This window comes from Mus caroli, unplaced genomic scaffold, assembly GCF_978045245.1.
Source record: "Mus caroli unplaced genomic scaffold, Mus_caroli_1 scaffold_14, whole genome shotgun sequence".
Taxonomy (NCBI): Eukaryota; Metazoa; Chordata; class Mammalia; order Rodentia; family Muridae; genus Mus; species Mus caroli.
This window is the reverse complement of record NW_028227269.1, coordinates 89,261,726-89,281,671: the sequence shown is the minus strand read 5'-3', so window position 1 is coordinate 89,281,671 and position 19,946 is coordinate 89,261,726. Positions and strand designations below refer to the sequence as shown.

General features: G+C 39.3%; 1 protein-coding gene across 6 annotated transcripts in view; it reads left to right on the top strand.

The window, feature by feature from the left end:
• Cep128 (centrosomal protein 128) overlaps positions 1–19,946 on the top strand; it is a 353,781-nt gene that overhangs the window by 322,745 nt on the left and 11,090 nt on the right. For all 6 annotated transcript variants that reach the window (XM_085830599.1, XM_085830597.1, XM_085830600.1 and 3 more), the window contains 2 exons: positions 9,244–9,321; positions 12,375–12,488. In XM_085830599.1, coding sequence (XP_085686725.1) covers positions 9,244–9,321; positions 12,375–12,488 — 192 coding nt within the window. The remainder of the gene's footprint in view (positions 1–9,243; positions 9,322–12,374; positions 12,489–19,946) is intronic.

The following is a 19,946-nucleotide window of genomic DNA, read 5'->3' as shown; positions in this document are numbered from 1 at the left end:
GATGAAAGGCTTGACATGTGACAAAGCCCATGTAACAAGCTTTTAGTGTCAGATGATAAGCATACATGGTTTCTATACCTTCCTTGCTTTCTATTTGCATGTAAATAGTCATTTTATTCCAACATGAGGGTAGTTTTATGAATCTTTATACTCTTCCGTAACAATGTCATAAGTCAAAACATGTTTAAAATATGTTGGTGAGTACATCAGAGAGGCACACACAGCAAGATGGAAGAAGAAGCTGTTCTGTGGGCTTCAGATGCTGTGCGATGATATGCATAGCTTTTGAGGTGGTGGAAGTTAGACTAACATCTACTTAACTGATAGATTTCAAAGGTTTTATTTGTTAGCCAAAGGATGCTGATTCTGACACAGAGGTGGGCAAGGAGGGTAACTCAAGCCCCAGACAAGGTGCATGTGACATATCATAGAATTACCTTTACCTAAGATTCAAATAATCAAGAATACAGTTTGGCCTCACAGATTAAAGATAACGATAACAGATGACAGAAACAAATGTAGATATTTTTAAAGAATTACATTGGCCCTATGTTCCCCCATACTTACAGTTTTAGCACTCTATTAATTATCTCACTTATATTCACATGGTTAGAGATTGGACTCTGGGAGACATCACCATCGGATTGACCTTTATGTTTATTAGCAAAAAACTAAACACTGTTAATCCACTTCTAAATCTCAGCTCATTATACTATAGGACAATTTAGATATTAATGCAATCAAGAAACATCAGTCCTTAAGGTATAAACTATAAATGTTATTTTAGAAACTGTTGTCTTTTGTATAATTTTAATATAAAGAATTAACCCAAATAGTTATGCATCTACAACAAGAGTAAATGGATTTAAAGTTTAATTTAAAAACTAGATGTTTTTACTCAGATTCAAATTATACTGAATATATATATATATATATATATATATATATATATAACACCCTTCTCTGTATACACACACACACACACACACTTGAAACTTGTTAATATGAAAACTAGTTTGCTAGAGTAGGAGTTTAAGACAAGCAATCATAGCAACACGATGAATTGAAAGCACACATTATCATGTTCATTTGTAACTTCATTAAAACAAGTTTGTTATTATGTTATCATAAAGAAACATACTAAGTAAGATATTATGTATTGTGAACAATGTTCTTTAAATCTAATTATAAAAGTACTTAATAAATATAAAATGTGACAGAAACGTTCAGTTTCTTGGGGTATGTGAATGCCAGTGGCTTTGAAGATTAGGGTCATCTACCATTGTCAACGTCCCCATGAATATGTTTTCAGATGATGTGACAAAATTTATATCTCGAGTTCCTTAGCTCAGCAATGATATGGTCCTAATCTTTTAATCAATGTGGAGTTTTGGATGTGATATCTAGTTTTCTCTGTCATTTAAGAAGAACTCTGTATGTTCTGAGGCCATAATTACTCATTCTAGAATAAATTATCTCATGCTCTGAGGGGTGGGGAGAGAGAGAGAGAGAGAGAGAGAGAGAGAGAGAGAGAGAGAGAGAGAGAGCACGAGAAAGCTCATTTGATGAAAAAGTGTTCACCAAATAAAGAGGTGAGTACAGTATTTTTAGAATGTAGGTATCATTCTTTTATATTTTTAAATAATGCCTATATAATGTTAAGTGCATTTCTAAAGACAGCTAGATTCTACATTGTACTTTTTTTTTAAGTAATGAATTGAGTTTATTTAAGGCAAGGGGGGGAGTTAAGAGGGTAGTAGAGGCAGGGAAAGGCAGAGAGAGCGAGAGAGTAAAGAAGTAGAGGCCGGCCATGACCATGTGAAGGGGAGGGGAAGGGAACGGGGAGAGGGGGAGCAAGAGAGAGAGGCAAGAGCTACACTGCACTTTTTGATTAGTCATTATTTGCTATAATTACAGATCATTGTCCAGCACTTCACTGCTATGTGGAAGTTACTAGGGTTGGTAATACTTAAAGTCAGCATGCACACATACACACACACACACACACACACACACACATATGAGTTTTGGAAAGTACTTGACTAATTACATTTATATCCACTCTTACTTGATAATACAGCTGCTGGTGGTGAGTCTAGGATAATAAACTGCCATGATTTATCCCTATTTTCAAAATAAAAGACTGGCTTAGAAGGATAGGTCTAAGTGGCATTCCCCAAACCACAAAATACATGTAACATTCCTGGTACATTGAGTCCTCTCTCAGTAAGTGCTGGTGACTTCAGTCCCCTCCCCAGTGTTCAGTTCCCCTCCCTTCTGAGGACATTGTAGTTTCAATGTTAAGAAATATGATTATTTGCATGGAACAGATTGCAGGCATCCCTTGTCAGGGAGCTGTAAATACTCGCCATATTGTTCAGCACACAGAGAAAACTATGGGCAATCCACATTTGTTTTCACATGCTCTTCATAGAAGGGAGTGGCAAGAACAATGTTTACAGAGTCCATCTGGAGTGTTGCCAGCAGAGAGACATATGTCTGTACCCTGTCTTCTTACCATTCACTTCATTCTTACTGTCTTCTCATCAAGAAAAATAAAACCCTTCAAACCACTTAGTTAGAAAGAACTCTGTGTTTTTGTAAGCTAATAAAAAAGGTAATAGGGTGATTTTAATTTGTAATCTGGAATGAGAGATGTGTGTTAGAGATAGTATCTTCTCTTTTTAAAACAATTATTCGTTCCTTAAGAATTCCAAACATGTATGTATACAATGGATTTTGATTACTGCATATCCCTTGCTCCATTTTCTTTGCTAACTCTTCTGTTGGTTCCTCTCTCAACTTCAGGTCATCTTCCGGGTCTTTGTTGTTTGTTTGCTCTATAACTCACTGAATATAATATTCCCAATGTGTGGAAGAGAACCATCTCAGGGTAACACTCCTGTAGAAAACTGACTCTCCCTCCATCACTGCATCAGTTACCAATAGTTCCTTAACTAGGGAATAAGCTATCATGGGCCTCTCCCACATATCTTCTGGAATGTTGCCTGGTCTTATCTGATGTGGGACTTATGTGGCACCCATAGCTGTTGTAAGTTCATAGGCCTTGTCATGTCTAGAAGACACAAGTTCACAGCGCTCCTCCCCGTCCTTCAACCATTATAACCTGTACATTTCCCTCCTCTACAATATTCTCTGAGCCTTGGGCAGAGGAAGTGTAAGACCAATGTCCCATTTAGGGCTAAGCAATCTCCAGTCAACCTTTCTCCTTGACTGGTTGTGGGTCTCTGTATTCACCGCAGTTCACTACAAAAAGGAACTTCTCTGATGATGTGTGTGAGCTGTACTAATCTGTGTGTCTACGATCAAGTATCCAGGGCGCAGCTTGGTGCTATGATCATTTAACACAATAACAGTTGTAGTTTCTTCTTAGGGCCCAGCCCTCCCCAGTCACGAGTTCTTGGCCAGGTTTATAGTGGCAAATGAAATACAGAGGCTTTGGCATTTGGAAGAGCCGACACAGCTTTCTTCAGTGGGCTTCATGCTTGCAACACATCATTAGCAGCACCAGGGTTTACAGGCCTGGTCTCTGTGTATAAATGGAGGATTCTCTTCATTTTGGAGGAACCAACACTGCTTTCTTCATTAGGCCTCATGAAGGCTACACAGCAGCAACACGAGGCTTTGCAGGCCTGTTCTCTGCTACTGTTCGGGTTGGTTCCAGGGAGTGTTAGACAGTTTGGATAAAAACAGGCCCTTTGAATGCCAATCCAGCTGTGCTGGATGGAGGCCCCGTCAGTGGAAGGCGTACAGTTCGCCCTTTATGTGATCTCACCCGTCCTTCCCGAGGACCATGTTTACTCAGGTCTTTTCACCACCGCTCAGTCATTTGTCAGGAAAGTTTAGCAGTAAGTTTCTTTCCAAATGAAATAGAATTGCATTTTTGAACCCAAATACGTTGCTTCATAACCTTGTTTATTTAACATGTATGGTGTGCCAGAAATGTACACAAAGTCTTAAAAATATAGACATTTTCCCCTGTATCAACTAGACCTCAAAACAGATGTGATTTCAGTACCAGTCTGAGAAAATTCTATTTGTTCTATGTTATCTATTAATGAAACCAAACAGATGTGTCTTTTTATAAAGAGAAGCATGTACAGCCTATGGTCAAGTTTGTCCAGTAAGTTTTCTCCACAGGAGACAGGCTCTAAGATTTGTAATGCATTCCTCCCTTTAATTCCTAATTGATGCCTCTTATGCTGTCATATGATATTATTCAATTTCCTTCTGGTCTGAAACAAAGGAAGATCTAAGAGAACAGTTCTGTAGGCCAGTTCAAGCTGCTCGGCTCCATACAAGTCAGATGTGTTGAAACACTGGAAGAGTAAAGCTGGCAGCTTGTGCTTTGCCTTTGTTGACAGACATGTGGACCCAACTGTAAGCGGGCAAGCCACAGGGCTCACAGGCAGGATTTCTAAATCCCACTTACCTCTATCACTTGCTTATACTCTCGGGAGAAAATAAAACAAATGACAGACTTTTGTTGGGCATTTAATAAAGATACATATGTTTCTTTGAATGTTGAAAGCATCAGAACTGTGATGGTCTTTGTTCTGTCAATGTTTATTTGAAAAACTCTTGTGAGGCAATGTCTGTGCTCTAGTTCCACACATTCTGATATCCTGACTCTTTGTCTGTGGGGGTGTGTCCATTTGTCTTTCTGACTGCCGTGCATATGCACATATATTTAGATACTTGTGGTCCTGAGCATAAACTCCTAGGTCCTAGCAAGATGAAATTCATGATTTCCTCTTAAAGCGCCTCTAACAAACACAGTCTCATCAAGAACATATCTTCAGCGCTTGACTGAAAAGTGTTGATGGCTGGAAAGTCGTTGGTAATAAAGGCAGCCACAGTTACAGCTTCCGAATGCTCTCCATACCTTGTTCACTTATTGTTATATCAATGTGGAGGGGTTTGGTTTGGTTTGGTTGGTTGGTTGGTTGGTTGGTTGGTTGGTTGGTTGGTTGGTTGGTTTGGGCAGTGAGAACATTGCCATTTCTGCATACAGGCTGCTGGAATATGCTACTAGTTTTACTATCATGTGATTATCAGTAGTTGCTTATCCTCCCTGGCCCTTCGTGTCCTCATCTGTGTAATATATTCACAGTGTTATGTCTATATTGCATGTGACAGTGTGATGAGTATGGAACAGATAATTTGGGATTGAATTTACAGGTAAATGATATTTTTTGGTTTAGTCTTTCATTATGCTTCTAAAGAGGGTTGGAATTAAGCAATGCCTCTAGGCCATAAGAGTACAGCTCCCTTAGCTTCTGCAGGGAAGTAGAGATACATATGATGGACTCCTTGTTTATCTCAGCATCATGCATTCTCTGTTGTTCAAAACATACCGTAGTGGTTGTCCCCGAATAGTCCGTTTCAGAAGAGAACCACCTTCTGTTCTGAGATGGACTCACTTGGTGTTCCAGCATAGCTTTGAGTTTATGATCCTCTTCCCTCTCCTTCCCAACTGCTGAGGTTACAGGATATGCCACCATGTTCTCTGAACGTCTGATATGTTTTAAAGAATTGAATTAACCATGTCATTAGCTACTACTATATATGAAATACACTTGAAAATTTGGTCTGTAGATTATTGATGAGAACTTTTCCATACACTTTAAACTATTGGGCAACATTAACACACACACACACACACACACACACACACCTACAACATGGTTTGCCCAAGTCTACATGTAGAACTTTTGAAATTGAATATGTTTCTTATTGGAGACTTTGTCTGCCTATCATAGCACTATAGTGAAGGATGGAAGTCAGTCTGAATGGTGTGTAGTATATGATCCAATTGCATAATTCTAACCCATGGAGTGTTTCAATTGGAAAAAGCAAAATTCAAGCAAGGTTTTATACCAAAGTGATCATTTTTAGCTTACACAGGGGAGAGAGAGAGAGAGAGAGAGAGAGAGAGAGAGAGAGAGAGAGAGAGAGACTGAAAGCAGATAACCACCTCTGAAATACCACCTAAAGGTGAGATCTTAGGAGACCCTCAGGTCCTGTGGCCTGGCCTAATTGCCTTCATGAGTTCTACTGTCACAAGTACCCTGGAAGTCAGTATTTGTGTGTGGTATTTTCTTTAGAGTAGGTGAAATTCACTTGTTTCTTTACATAGTTTTTTTTTTTTTTTTTTTACATCTTTTGCATATACATTGTTCTCACTACCCTCCCTGGGAATTAAGAAGTCCTTCCAAAGGAATGGGAGGAGGAAAGCAAAGGAGGGAGGGAGGGAGGGAGTGAGGAAGTGAAGGAGGAAGGGGCTGTCACCTGTGTCTTACACATATCCAGATCATGCTCACTGTACACTGTATGTTACATGTTCACTGTGAACAGAATGAATAGAATATAAGGATGAAGAGGAAAACCTGTGAACAAGACATTTCTGATATTGAAAAAAACATTTATTAGTAATATGTCAGTGGGATATAGAGCATATAAAGTAGCATAGGCTGAAGTTAGCTCAGTGGTGCTACCTTGAAGTATACAGAGCCATGGTTTTAATTTCTAGTCTCTCTCTCTCTCTCTCTCTCTCTCTCTCTCTCTCTCTCTCTCTCTCTCTCACACACACACACACACACACACACACACCAACAACAACAATAACAACAACAACAACTGAAAAAAAAGTATTAAAAAATATGAAGGAGACATAGGTGATGGAAATGGACAATATAAAAAACTACTTAATAGCAAGCTGAAGATCCTTCATGGACACCACCGCAATGCAACCATTTGAATATATACCCCAAATATCACAGTTGCAATAAACTGATATGAGAGCATGCAAAAACAAAATGGAGAAGGGTCACAAAAATCACCTGATTGATTGAAAATCACTCAGGTTTTATAGAAATCATTTGCTTATTTGGAGAAAGAAATGAGTTTAATATGCTTAGCCTAGTTCAGAGGATCCCTCTCAAATTAGAAAAAAAAAAAAACAAAAAACAAAACCTATGGCTTTACAAAAAGGAAATAATTTTTAGTGCTAAAAGTCTATTAGAATCTACTTATGAAAAGAAATTCATTCAAGGTTGTTTTCTCTTTAAATAGTCATCAGACATTTTATTTTCAAGAGCTAATATCGTTCTTAAATATCTGCAATTTTATTACTTAAAAAAAATGTAGCCTATATGGTAACTAAAAATATTTAAAAAAAAAAAAAAAACAGACCAGAACTCCCTGAAACCTATGTGTTGTATCCTAAATCAAGCAAAATGTCATTTTGATGAATATTTCCAACCCATGGAAAAATTAAATGAAGCCATTTAAAATGTATTGCAGTTTAAGTCGATGAAGCAGAGGGACTAACAATAATACACATGTTAAGCAGAAGGAACAAAATACTAAGTCTTTTAAGTAGACCCTGAAAAAGAATACTTTATCTAGGAATAGCACAAAACAAGGTTCTGTTCAAAATGGCAGCAACCTCATTTGCTTTGCTCTCTAAAACCAAGTCACAAAATATGCTTATGAAGAATAGAAGTACCCATTTGTGTATGATAAACCCAGAAAGCATCTGCAACTCCAAGTCACAGAACACTGAAGAAGTCATAAAGACCTAAAAACAGAAAAAGTAAACCCCATATGCCTGTCCAGGGGGCTAGCAATGGAAAGCAGGCATGATTTGCTCTGCAGAATTCTAGCTAGGCTTGGGATTGGACTCATTAGTGCAATTACTGAAGAAGAGGAAAGTGGAAAGAGGTGAATTGAAAGTGTATTGATCAAAACTATTGTATTGTTTTCTTGTTTCCATCCATTGCCATGTCCAGAGCTTGTGGGAGACAGAAAGTACACGCCCTGGAAAAGAGCCTTGGTGAGGCCTTAGTGCAGGCAGCACAGAACCTCTGGTGGGGATCAAGTGTAGAGATTGAGTTGTGGAATTGTTGGACTCTACTCAGAAAGTGCATAGTCTACCCATAAATCAGAACCTACACAACCCAATATAAAGCCGGATGACCACATGATTTGTCTGTAGACATCACTTGAACTACTCTTAAGCCTGTGTTGGTGAATATCAAGCCCTAAAAATCCTACAAACTTAACGAAGTTAAAGTTGCGGCTGGAGAGATGGCTCAATGGTTAAGGGCACTGACTGCTCTTCCTAAGGTTCTGAGTTCAAACCCAGCAACCACATGGTGGCTCACAACCGTCTTTAATGAGATCTGATGTTTCTTCTGGTGTGTCTGAAGACAGCTATAGTGTACTTAGATATAATAATAATATAGAAAAGTTAAAGTTGTTTTATTCACATGAATCCTAACGTGGTGGGCAGCTTTCACCTGTCCTAGAGCTACCTTCCGGAGCTTGTGGCTCCTGACATCCTCGGGAAAGACACTAGGATGGAAGACCCTGGGAATCTAACTGCTAAGTTCTGTGACAGCTCCAGCCCATTGTTCATGAAAAGTTTCAGACATCGATGGTGGCCACTAACTTATCTGCAGCTCTAACATGTATGACCTGATTCTTATATCACCTTCAGGTTTTGTTTTAATTAAAGTTAATTTCAAATTCAAAAGCTAACACTGGTCACCCATGTATACACCATCTTTGGCTCAAGGCTGTTCTAACCACTGAGCCTCTGGGAGGTAGTAATTTCTGGATCATTCCGGCTTGTCAGTTATATTGGTGAATGTCACAGGGCCAGCTATTCAATAGTTTTGTAATAAATCATTGATGTATAATCAACAGTATTGTGCCTCCCTCACAAATGTTTGATTTCAGACATTTCTTCTGTTCTCTGAGAACTGCTCTGCATTTTCTTTTTGCCTAAAAATAATTGTTGAGAACGTTTTTCTTCCTAATAACAACAGTGGAGAGTGTCTAATATGTTTCATAGAAATGTAACTGCAAACTCATCTTTTTCTCACTATTACCTGATGGTTAATTTCTGGTGTTCACTGAAGCAATTTTTGTAAATTAATGAAAATATGAAATACTCTATAGAAAATTTCATAGCGTGTCAGTTGAAAGCAAATTATCTAGGAAGCCTTTTAAAGGAGTCAGGTTGGCAAATGTGTCTCATATATTTTGTGAAAGGATATAATTCTGATTTAAAGGTCTATTGAAAATATTTATTCGTATTTGACTACAAATGTATAGTTTAATCTGTTTGTGATGTGTCTTGTTTTCAGTATTTAGATTCTGAGAATATTAATTTTTGTTTGAGCTCCCTTATGGTTTGTTTCGTTCTTGTCCTAGAGTACCCGAGTGGCCTTGGACCATCTGGAGTCTGTGCCTGAGAAACTGAGCCTGCTAGAGGATTTCAAAGACTTCAGAGTGAGGAAGAGTTGGCTTGTCTCTTTCGTTATTTTTGTCTGAGTTAGAACACTTGACATCTTCCTGATGTGCAAGAAAACTTATGGGAAGGGGAGGAAATTCTGAAAAACACTGGGGACCTTTAACAATGCCACCTTCCCAGAGTTCACTGACATTTGTGAAGTCAGGACTGAATATAGCCAAACTTTTGTATTAACATAACATAGGAAAATAGAAACATCTATCTGACCATTAGAAATGTACTTCAGCTGTAATGACAATCTAGAAGATTCTAAGAATTCGAGAGGGGGGGGTGTGACACAGTCACAACAGTAAAACAGAGGTACATTCTGTTTTAGGGATACCTCATTTCATGGTTATTCCTCTACCGTGGCATATGAAATCAAGTTCATAATAGTTTAGAGTTAATTTCTTCATCTGACCCATGAGGTTTGCAAGTGTCCAGTGTAACCATAGCAAGGCATAGCTTATTGCAGTATCAACATACTAGATATAAATAAAAGATCAAAGCTAAATTGATACAGGGCTCATGTTGTGAACATGTAGCCTCTTATTTCAAATTGGCCCTAAAAATTATTAAAAATATGACTTATATTTAGGTTCCCTTTGAATGTAGCATATGATTTGATTATACAGTTAAGTGGGAAACGTCAGCAAGCAACAACCTGGGTGTGTGGTAATCACCAGTATGATACAGATCTCGTACAAAAATACAGTGATTATTTTTGATGGTTCAATAACTAAACCGTTTTTTAAGCGTGATCTAAGCGTGATTTGACACACCCTGAAGCTAGACAGTTGCAGATAGGGTAAAACAAGTGCTCCTTGTTACTTTACTAAAGTGTTGATTTTCTCTCAAGATATAATTGTGTATTTACAGTTTGAATCCCTGTCAGTTAGGAAACCAGTATACAGGACCGTGTTACTTCCCTTCTTCCTTATATGACCCACTATCCACCATCATTACTTTTCTTTCCTCTGTAGGAATAAGTGTCATTCAGATGAATGGAGGATGCTAATCTTAGACCAGGGCAAGCCTATGGAGTTAGGCTTCCAGGAACAGCTCTCTCACTCATCCTCCAGGGCTCTTTCTGAACAGGACGGTTATGAGAGTGGCTCAGAGTGGCGTTCTCTTACCAGAAGGTCTATTATTGTTACTCATAGTCTAGCAATTGGCTGTAAGCCTGGCTTATACATGCACAGACTCCAATATGAGGATACACTTAAATTGAATTTTTCTGGGTGAATGTGTTTTCAGGTTCAGAATTGTACTTTCTGATTCATTAAAAGTGAAACCTGTGTCCTGAAAACAGACATAATTGGTAGCTAGTTTTGTTATCGCACATAGTAAGCATTTTTATAATTATAATATAGATATTATTTCACAGTGTAGCAAACAGCAAGAAAAACAAAATATATTGTGTTTTTTAATATTGAGATATATTTTTCCTACTTTACGTAAAAGGAAATTGAAGCTTAGAGTATATAAGTTAGCTTTGAGGGAGATCTAATTTGTCTCTTCTTTACACTGTTCCCTCTATCTTGAAACCCAGTCTACATGTCTTGTGCACCTGAAAGCCATCTATACAGCTTCAAATAAAATAGCTCATTGAAATCACTTTCATGAAATATCTAGATACAGCCTTAACTTAAAATATAGAAATACCAATATCATTAAACATAGATTATATTTACATGTGCACACATACATATACATGTATACATACACATATCCATATATGTATACACATTAGGTACCTATAACTTTTTATAACTCAGAGTGATGTAAGCAAGAATTCAATGACCTATGTGTTTGTCTAAGTTCAAGTTCTTGTCCCAGATGGCTGAATGTCTCAGGGAATACTTAGCGTAAACTGAACGCCATGAGTACTACCACCCGTCTGGGTCCTTCCCATGCTACCACCACAAAAATGAACTCTGCAAGTGTACTTGTTGATAGTCCCAGAGTTGTGACTGCATAGAAACTCTGTCCTATTTTGATACGCTTGACTTTATTCTTGCTTGAGTGTGGTGCATCCTCTTGCCCTCCTCCTGTCTCTTCCTCTTCTCTTAACCCCATTTTGGGAAGAGAAAAGAAAATGTGTTTGTCTCTGTCATCTGTGTTTACACATCACTTACTTGATACGGTGGAAAGGATGTGGCACTGGGTTCCAACCTAAGTCTGCCACAGATCTGGCCAAAGCAGTCATAACTTCATGGGCCTCTGGCTCTCTTTCCTTTTCCCTTTCCTCATGAAAATGAAAACCTTGCAACTGGAATTCCAATTCTTCTTCCTGCTTGGACCATCAGGGAGATGAAAGGTCTTTGGAAGTATTTCAGACTCTACCTACCATAGATTACTGTACACACCAAAATCATTAGCCCTCATTTTCTTCCAAGTTGTCCCCCAAATATTAAATGTCTAAGTGATTATCACAACTAATTGCCATGTTCCTTCTTTCCCCTGAAAATGAAGGGAAAATTAAAAACAAAACAAGTTCCTGAACATGTTGCTTTCTTAATTTCTTTGTTTTCTGAATTTGTATGAGTATGAAGACCAATTAAATATTTAATTTAAAAATGTATGCAATCTATGCACCTTCCCCAGCTGTGGAGCAATTGGTAATTGTTAGCAGTTGGACAGGGTCAGTTTCTCACACCCATCTTACCACTGTAGCCAAGGACAGTGCAGCCATTCTTCCTATTTTCTTGGTCATCTCTTTTTTTCCTATATGTATCGTTCTAAATACTGACTGCAGTTACCTTCCCATATGTCAGTATTTCCTTACCCTAATTTCAATCCCTGGTTTGTTTGTTTGTTTGTTTGTTTAATGACTGTGAGTACATTGTCGCTCTCTTCAGATACAGCAGAAGAGATGATCAGATCCCATTACAGATGGTTATGAGCCACCATGTGGTTGCTGGGACTTGAACTCAGGACCTCTGGAAGAGCAGCCATTTGCTCTTAACAGCTGAGCCATCTCTCCAGCCCCTTCAATCACTGAGTTATCTTTCATCTACCAATTTTCAACCCTTTGTTGCTTTTTTTCCAGGGTTCCTGCAGTTTATCTGAGAAAACTGATGGCAGATACTCTAAATACAGTCTACACGGAGATTCTGTTCAACAGCGCCGAGATGACACCAAGCCCAGAATCAAGAGCTTTAGGGTAATATTCCTCATATTCTTTTCGGGGTTCAGGATGCTTGGACCATTAACCATCTTAAAGCCCATGACCTGAGAAACAACCTCGGCAGTGTTTGTGTTGGCATGCTTGGGAAAGAGAAGGTTCCATTTGATATATAAAATAAGTTTTCAATTCCATAAGCATATGCAGAGATGCGGCTTTGAACTTTGTAACCCTTAAGTCCATGCTATTGTTATGATAGCATGTTGTCTATCTGTGGAAATTAATGCCACCTACAAAATCCTGGGTTGAGAAAACCCTGGTCACTTGGTCAAAGATATTGCAAATGATTGCCCAGCTTCATGGATAAAACAAGTGGCTCTCAGCATTCAAGTCCCCTTGAGGTCCAGTATCCTGTGCTATTAGCCTGTAGCCTTGGAATATCTAAGTACTCTCTTAGGTGGGCAAATTCCACACTAGGACTTCTGACACATAAGTGTAACCAGCACACAGGTGCATGAGAACATTTGATTGTATTGACAGAAAGTGTACCATTCCCTATTTCTGCCCCAATATCTAATTCTGGGCAGACAGCTGAACCCAGTTGGCCCTGAATGATCTTAGCCCAGAACCAAGTATATTGACTTGAACATTGTGACATTCAGGCAGGGTAATTTTTGTTGTAGGAGCTATATTATGCATTATAGGATGGTTGGCAACATCCCTAACCTCTAATCAGTTTAGCATCCCCCTTGGTGCCAATAGCACACCCACACCCAAATTGTGGTACCCAAAAGGATCTCTAGGATCTCCTGCATGGCCAAATTACTGCCCCAATACACACACACACACACACACACACACACACACACTCACACAGAGAGAGAGAGAGAGAGAGAGAGAGAGAGAGAGAGAGAGAGCGAGAGAGAGAGAGAGAGAGAGAGAGAGAGAGAGAGAGAGAGAATGAGAATGTTGCTTCATAGAGAATCCATTTATAGTCAGAGGTGTACTTATATTACAAAAAAGTCTCTAACTTACATACATTAATCTTAATAAATTTTCATTATACTGTATGCATTCACTTACTGCAGCCACGTATAATTATCCCTAAGGAGCCTCCTCCTCCCTCCTAATAGAATCACATAGAATACCCCGTGGATAGAGAGGTGGCGCTTGTCTCAGAGAACCCTCCTGAGATTAGTTGCGCTGCATTATTGATGCCCCCACAAGTGGGAGAATTTCTCATGATTCTGTTACTTTTTAACCAGTTTTAAAGTTAGAATTATTAGCTCTAGTGGTAACCTTTATGTCTCATATGACAGTTTTTAAATCATCTTCCAACATTCCTATAGAGTCCCATACACTCTGAATTCTTCATTTCTCCTTTAATAGAATGTGATATGTAGGCAATGGGCGTGAGTGGTAATTACTAATTATTGAGTATGTTAGAACAGATGCTTACAGGTACTCTTTGTTTTTTATGAAGCCATGCCTACTCCTTATAGCAGCTGTCATATTCACAGTTTCTGGACTCCTATATTACTAATGAAAGGAAGGTTACAGAGCGATTAAATGTTTCAATCAGTATTTAAAATGAAGTCTACTTACATACAGTATTCAATGTTCTTGACCATTATGCTATTATTGAATATGTTTGGACTTCATATCGTTCAATGTCACAGAATGTAGGACTATCTTTTAATGTGTTGTAAAAGTTTTCTCCAACACCACATGATTCTATTGCATAGCCTATTACCAGTTTATCAGAGGTCTAGATAGACATTAAACATTTAAAACATTATTTCCCAATGCAGCATGATTTGCTACCCGGTGAATCTGTGCTATCTGCTGGTGTCAAACTGCTGTAAATCAGTGCAATTTTCATAATAGCATTTGGCAAAGGCATGAATGTTTAACATGTGCAGCCAGTAACTGCATAGTTCTGGGAGGGTTGTGTTTGCAGCTGAAGGCAAAAGCAGTCCTGTGTCTGAGGGGGTTAAACTTTGGTAATATGAGGAAATCAGCTTGAGAGCTTTGGAAATAGACATTATAAGTGCAGCAGAGGCCCACAACATCAGCTGTCGGATGCCATGTTCCTGAATTAATCCTCTGTAAACATTTTCACATTACTTATCCATCCTTATGATGAATATAGAGATCATCACCAAATTCAGCAGATGCCTACCCTAAATAATGCAGTAGCCTGACTGTTTGGTGAGACTGTCTTGCCAGTTATGGACACCAGTAGTCACTTTGGCAATGAATTATGTAAAGAGACTGAAAGAAGTAGCCTGTGATAGTTAGATTTTAGTCAACTTGACACAAGTTAGAATCACTTGACAAGAGGGAACCTTAATTGAGAAAATTCCTGTCCTGACTAGTTTTATGTCAACTTGACACAAGCTAGAGTCATCAGAGAGGAGAGAACCTCAATTGTAAAAGTGACTCCATAAAATCTATAGGCTCTTGGCAAACCTCTAGAACATTTACTTAATTAGTGATTGACGTGGGAGGGCTCAGTTCATCATAGGTGGGGCCACCCCTTTGCTGCCTTTCTTGGTTCTTTTCTTTCTTTCTTTTTTCCTTTGTAGTTCATTAATTTATTTATTAAGATTAAGTGTCCCAGTTGCACCCCCCCCCACAATGAGTGAAGTGCTTGCTGTGTAAACATGAGCTTCTGAGTTCAGATTCCCAGTGCTCACAAGCACACAGGTCCTGGGTTCTTCAAGAAAGCGGGCTAGGCAAGCCAGTAAGCAGGCCCTGCTCCATGGCATCTGCAGCAACTCCTGTGTCCAGATTCCTTTCCTGCTTGAGTTCCTGCCCTAACTTCCCTCGGTGACTTTTACCCGCAAGTGTAAGAGAAAATCAACCCATTCCTCCCAAAGCTGCTTGAACCTAATCAAGAAAAAGCCAGTGCCGGAGCTTGATAGCCAGACTCATTTGTAACATGCTAGCTAGGGTTTCTTTTGTGCCTCACTGTAGGGTGTGGTTGTACAGTGGGGATATGGCCCATAAATCTAAAAATATTTACCATTGACCTGTTTAAAACAAATAAATAAACAAACAAACAAACAATTCCTAACTAGAAAAAGGAAAACTTCCTTCTAGTCTTTTATACGCTGTAAACTGTTTTTCTTTGTCAATGAAATAAGTCCTTCCCAAGCTTTTGGGAAGTCATTCCTCTCATTTTACATTGTGTGTTATCTCTGTGCGGGGAATGTTTTTAGGCCCACGTTTCTGTTGTGTGCTGTCTGTGCCTAGAATGTTTCTAGGCACACATGACTCAAATTAGCCTTCAGGGAGCTTCCGTTCTAGTTGGAACTCAGAGAATGTTCCCATTTGTTATTCTTTGGAGTCCCGCATTCAATGAACATTAGTTTTTACTAATAGATTACAAACCCATAGCAATTTGAATCCTTCTCTAAACAGTGATGGTGCAGACGACCAGCGACGGATGCAGCAGAGGTGTTCCTAATCAACTTGGCTGGGACTTAGGACAGAAGTGTCAGGTCTTGTGAAAGATGCTTGAAATGACAAGGTGCAGGGAAGAGTTTTGTTCTCGTCTTAATTTGGAAGAGGTGATTTGTTGGCATCTCATTTGCAGAGTCCTGTATTGCTGTTGACAAAATAAGTGTTGGGATGGCAGGACTATGCTGGCATCTGCCTTCTCTCATGTTCTTGCTGTAGCGTAGGAAAACCGTGCAGCATGTGAGATGTGTGAGCGTACCCTTGCAGCGGAAGAAGGGTGAGCAGGGAGGAGGCGAGTCAGACTCCCATTCGGGCCAGGGCCAGAGCTCCCCTCCTGTTCACTCCAGTGACTACCAGCAGTATCAAAAGATCCAGCTTCTAGAAACCTGTCGAGAGGATGAGCAGCCCCGTATGCCCCATTTTAAGAGCGTGATGTAATATAAAAATATGATAATATAATCTTGTGCTAAGCTGAACAAGCTCACGGAACAGAGCCTGATCTTGACGTCTATATTTAGAATTCAACTCCAAGCCGAGTCCAGCACACTCTCCCTGATTCTCTGTAGACAACAGAGGCGGTTCACGGCCTCTTTTCCATCCAGCCTAATTGAGTTTCTGTAGGAAATGCAGTCTTCCTCACTGTCCCAGCTGTTTCAAATAGAACAGAATGTCCACAGCGAGCCAGTAACACAGCATCGCTAATCTGAATTCACGGAGGATCGTGGTTTGCCCGGAAAAAAATAAATCTCCATTCATTACCTTTATCCATACTAAATATATGTTTTTAATTAACATTGGGATTTTTTTTTGGTAAAGTCACAGATGGCATAGGCTTTTCCCATTCTTCCTCTTTCTGAAAAGAAAACCATGGTTTTTTAACCTACTAGCTGAAGAACTGTGTGGAGCTCCTATTTGAAGAAGCAGATGTTTTACAGGATTAGAGGAGTGAGGTGACTGAGTGTTGATGATGACTTTTGAAGGGGAAGGTATTGTGAAGGAAAGGCAGTTTGCCGAAGCCCTTCACAGTGTTTGTACGATGTACGTAAGCGTGTGTGTGATATAAGTCCCCCAGCTTGCTCCTGAAAGTCATTTCCCCCTCATTGAATCTCTCTAATTTGTTTATGCCTTGCTCGTAGCAATTAATGGCATTCGGCACTTTGCCAGGTCAGCTATTTTTGACTTAAATCTGCAACAGCAGCTTCTAAAACATGCTGTGCACAACTCCTGCTGTAATTCAAGGCTGTAGGTGATGCATAAACATTTCTGTTTTCATACTCTAAAATATATCACTGGTGCGTGATTCATGCAATTTCCTAGGCATTGCTTAGGGATAGTGGGAACAATCATGGCAGAGGGTAAGGGAGCAGTGACCTTGTTATCCCTGGTATACCATCGATAGCCACCTTTCCTCATCTTTGATGAGAAAATAAATATAAATTGCTATGCAAATATATGTCCCTCAACCCAGCCAACATGTCTCTCTTGGGTGGAGTGGAGGCAAGATGTTATGAACAGATAGAATACAACAGTGAAAGGGTAAGTGGATGGGGAAGATGCAGCCATGCCCTCTGCTGTGTGACCTGGCATTTTAGCCCAGATGCTGTCTGCCTCCATTTTGACCCCAGAATAAAGAGCCAACATACATAATAAATTGGTGGTTGTATTCTAAGTTCAGACAGTGTAAAAGTCTAACAAAAGTCTAATTGGTGTTTTGGGTTTTTTTTTCCCCCAATAATACTTGTGTGAAACATCCCAAAATTTGTTTGGAAATCAAATCATGTGGAAAATGAGTCATTTTATTCCTTTAACTTCTCAGACTTACATGCTGTTATGTTCAACAACTTGATTTTATCCTGCTCTTAAAAAGCTAAACAAAAGGGCTTAAAAAAAAACAAAAACAAATTAAACTGGTGGTCTTTTTTCTTAATCCGAAAAGAATTATGCATCAGAAGTGATAACTCAGTCAAACATATTAATTTCTTTTATCCCTTTATAGCTTTATTCTACATAACCCCATTTCCTTAGCATGGAATATAAAATTTTATACAACTGTCAATAAGGAAATAATGTTTACTAATATCGATAGAAAACTTCTGAAAGAGCCATCACATGGTCATACCTAGCACAGTTTTTCTTGTTTTTGTTTATGTTGTGGTTGTTAGTGTTTTGAGAGTTCCATACAGTGCTCTTGGACCACATTCAGCCCTGCCCTACTCTCCCAGGTTGACCTGCCCTTCCCAGCCCACTCATGGAGTGGAGTCTGTAGAAGAGTATTTTCATCAATCTGTTACTCTAGTGATGAACACTGCTTGAGGTTTACAGTAGTGAGTCAGTTTAGATTTCCAGTAGAAAAGATGGCCTACCTAGTAGGGATATCTTCTGTTCAGACTGGTTCACATGATAAAGACTTAGTGGTGAAGGGACTTAGAGGTGGTCTTGTTCACCCCTTAAGTATAGTTACCCCCGTAAGCCCCACACTTACACAGCCTAGGCAAAGGATTGCAAGTTCAAAGCAGCCTGTGCCACAGACTTTTTCAACAAAGTAAAAGGAGAGAAAAGGATGAAAGAGAACTTGCAGCTGTAAAACTAGCAATGCCCTACATGCTGAGCGGATTTTAATTTCAGTGTATCATACGGTGCTATCATTCCCTCACTACAGGGGACACATGGTGGTTTGTGGGTGGATGGTGGGTAGGTGAGCCGTTGTGATAATCAAGGACCCACCCTCGTGATTAAAGTCAGGAGTAGGAGAAGAGAAAATTGAGAGGCAAAGTGCAAACTCTAGGTGAACTGTCCAGTTTGAACTTCCCAGTGAGAATGCAATTTATGGAGGAAGAAGGTCGACTCTCTGGAATGCTGACGGAGCGGCAGGCCTTCATATTGGGCTGGAAATAGAGCGCACATTATTTGACAAAAGAAGTTTAAGAAAACATCCTGTGACAGATCCAGAAATACATCTTTTTCCCCCCTTTTTCTCCAAGGGAGGAGATTGATAAAAACTTCAAAATTAAATGTATCACTTATAAACTCTGAACTAACTGGGCTCCTGGGAGAGAAGTATTTGGTGTGCATTGTTACATATTAATCATTAAATATCACTTTAGCAGAGGAACCGAGTCAAGTTGGAGCAGCTTTTAAGGAACTACTTTCAATGTGAGTTATGAAAGAGAAGTGGACGAAGCCCAGGGAAAATACTAGAAAATGCAAGTCCTTTCATCCATTGAGCTGCTGCAGAGAGCTCTGGCTAACTGGGTTATTCAGACTTAGGACGGCAATAAAAACAGGCCCTTGTTTTAAGGATAAAAGGATTGTTAAAAAGCAGAAGCTGAGACTATTAACATTGCAAAGTATCTTCATTTTTAATAAATATTTTCTTCTCAGTACTAAAGTGCTCAAATAAGTAATAGGAATTTAAAAGCATTTAGGTTTTGATCACCTTGTAAGCTGGGTTTAAACTGAGAGTGCACAGACTGCGCAGCAGTAGAGGAGAGCAGGAGCAGTATAGGAATGCTCTAGCGTGGCAACTGTCCAAAGGAAGGAGGAGGCACTTATCTTTTGTAATTCAATTTGACTAGTTCATTTTGCTGTTTCTGTTTCAAGATGATATGGACAATTTTGACAATTTTTTTAAAGATTTTATTTTGTTAGTGTGTGTATATATGTGTGAGGGAGGAAAAAGGGGGGAGAGTGAGAGGTGAGAGAGAGAGAGAGAGAGAGAGAGAGAGAGAGAGAGAGAGAGAGAGAGAGAAAGAGAAAGTGTCCATGAAAGCCAGAAGAAGAAGCTCTGAATCTGGAGTTACAGAGGTTTTGAGCCACAGGACCAGGGAATTAAATTTATATCTAAACTCTTAACTGCTGGGTCATCTCTCTAGCTCCCTCTGACTGGATTTTGAAGGCATGAAATGTTCAAACTTAAAACTGTAGTTAAATCTCCATAGTTCTCACATGCAAAGAATAGAACTAAGGACACTCCAGTCACATGTAAACCCTGTGAAGTGAAGGGGCGGCACAGCAACTGAGCATCAGAGCATA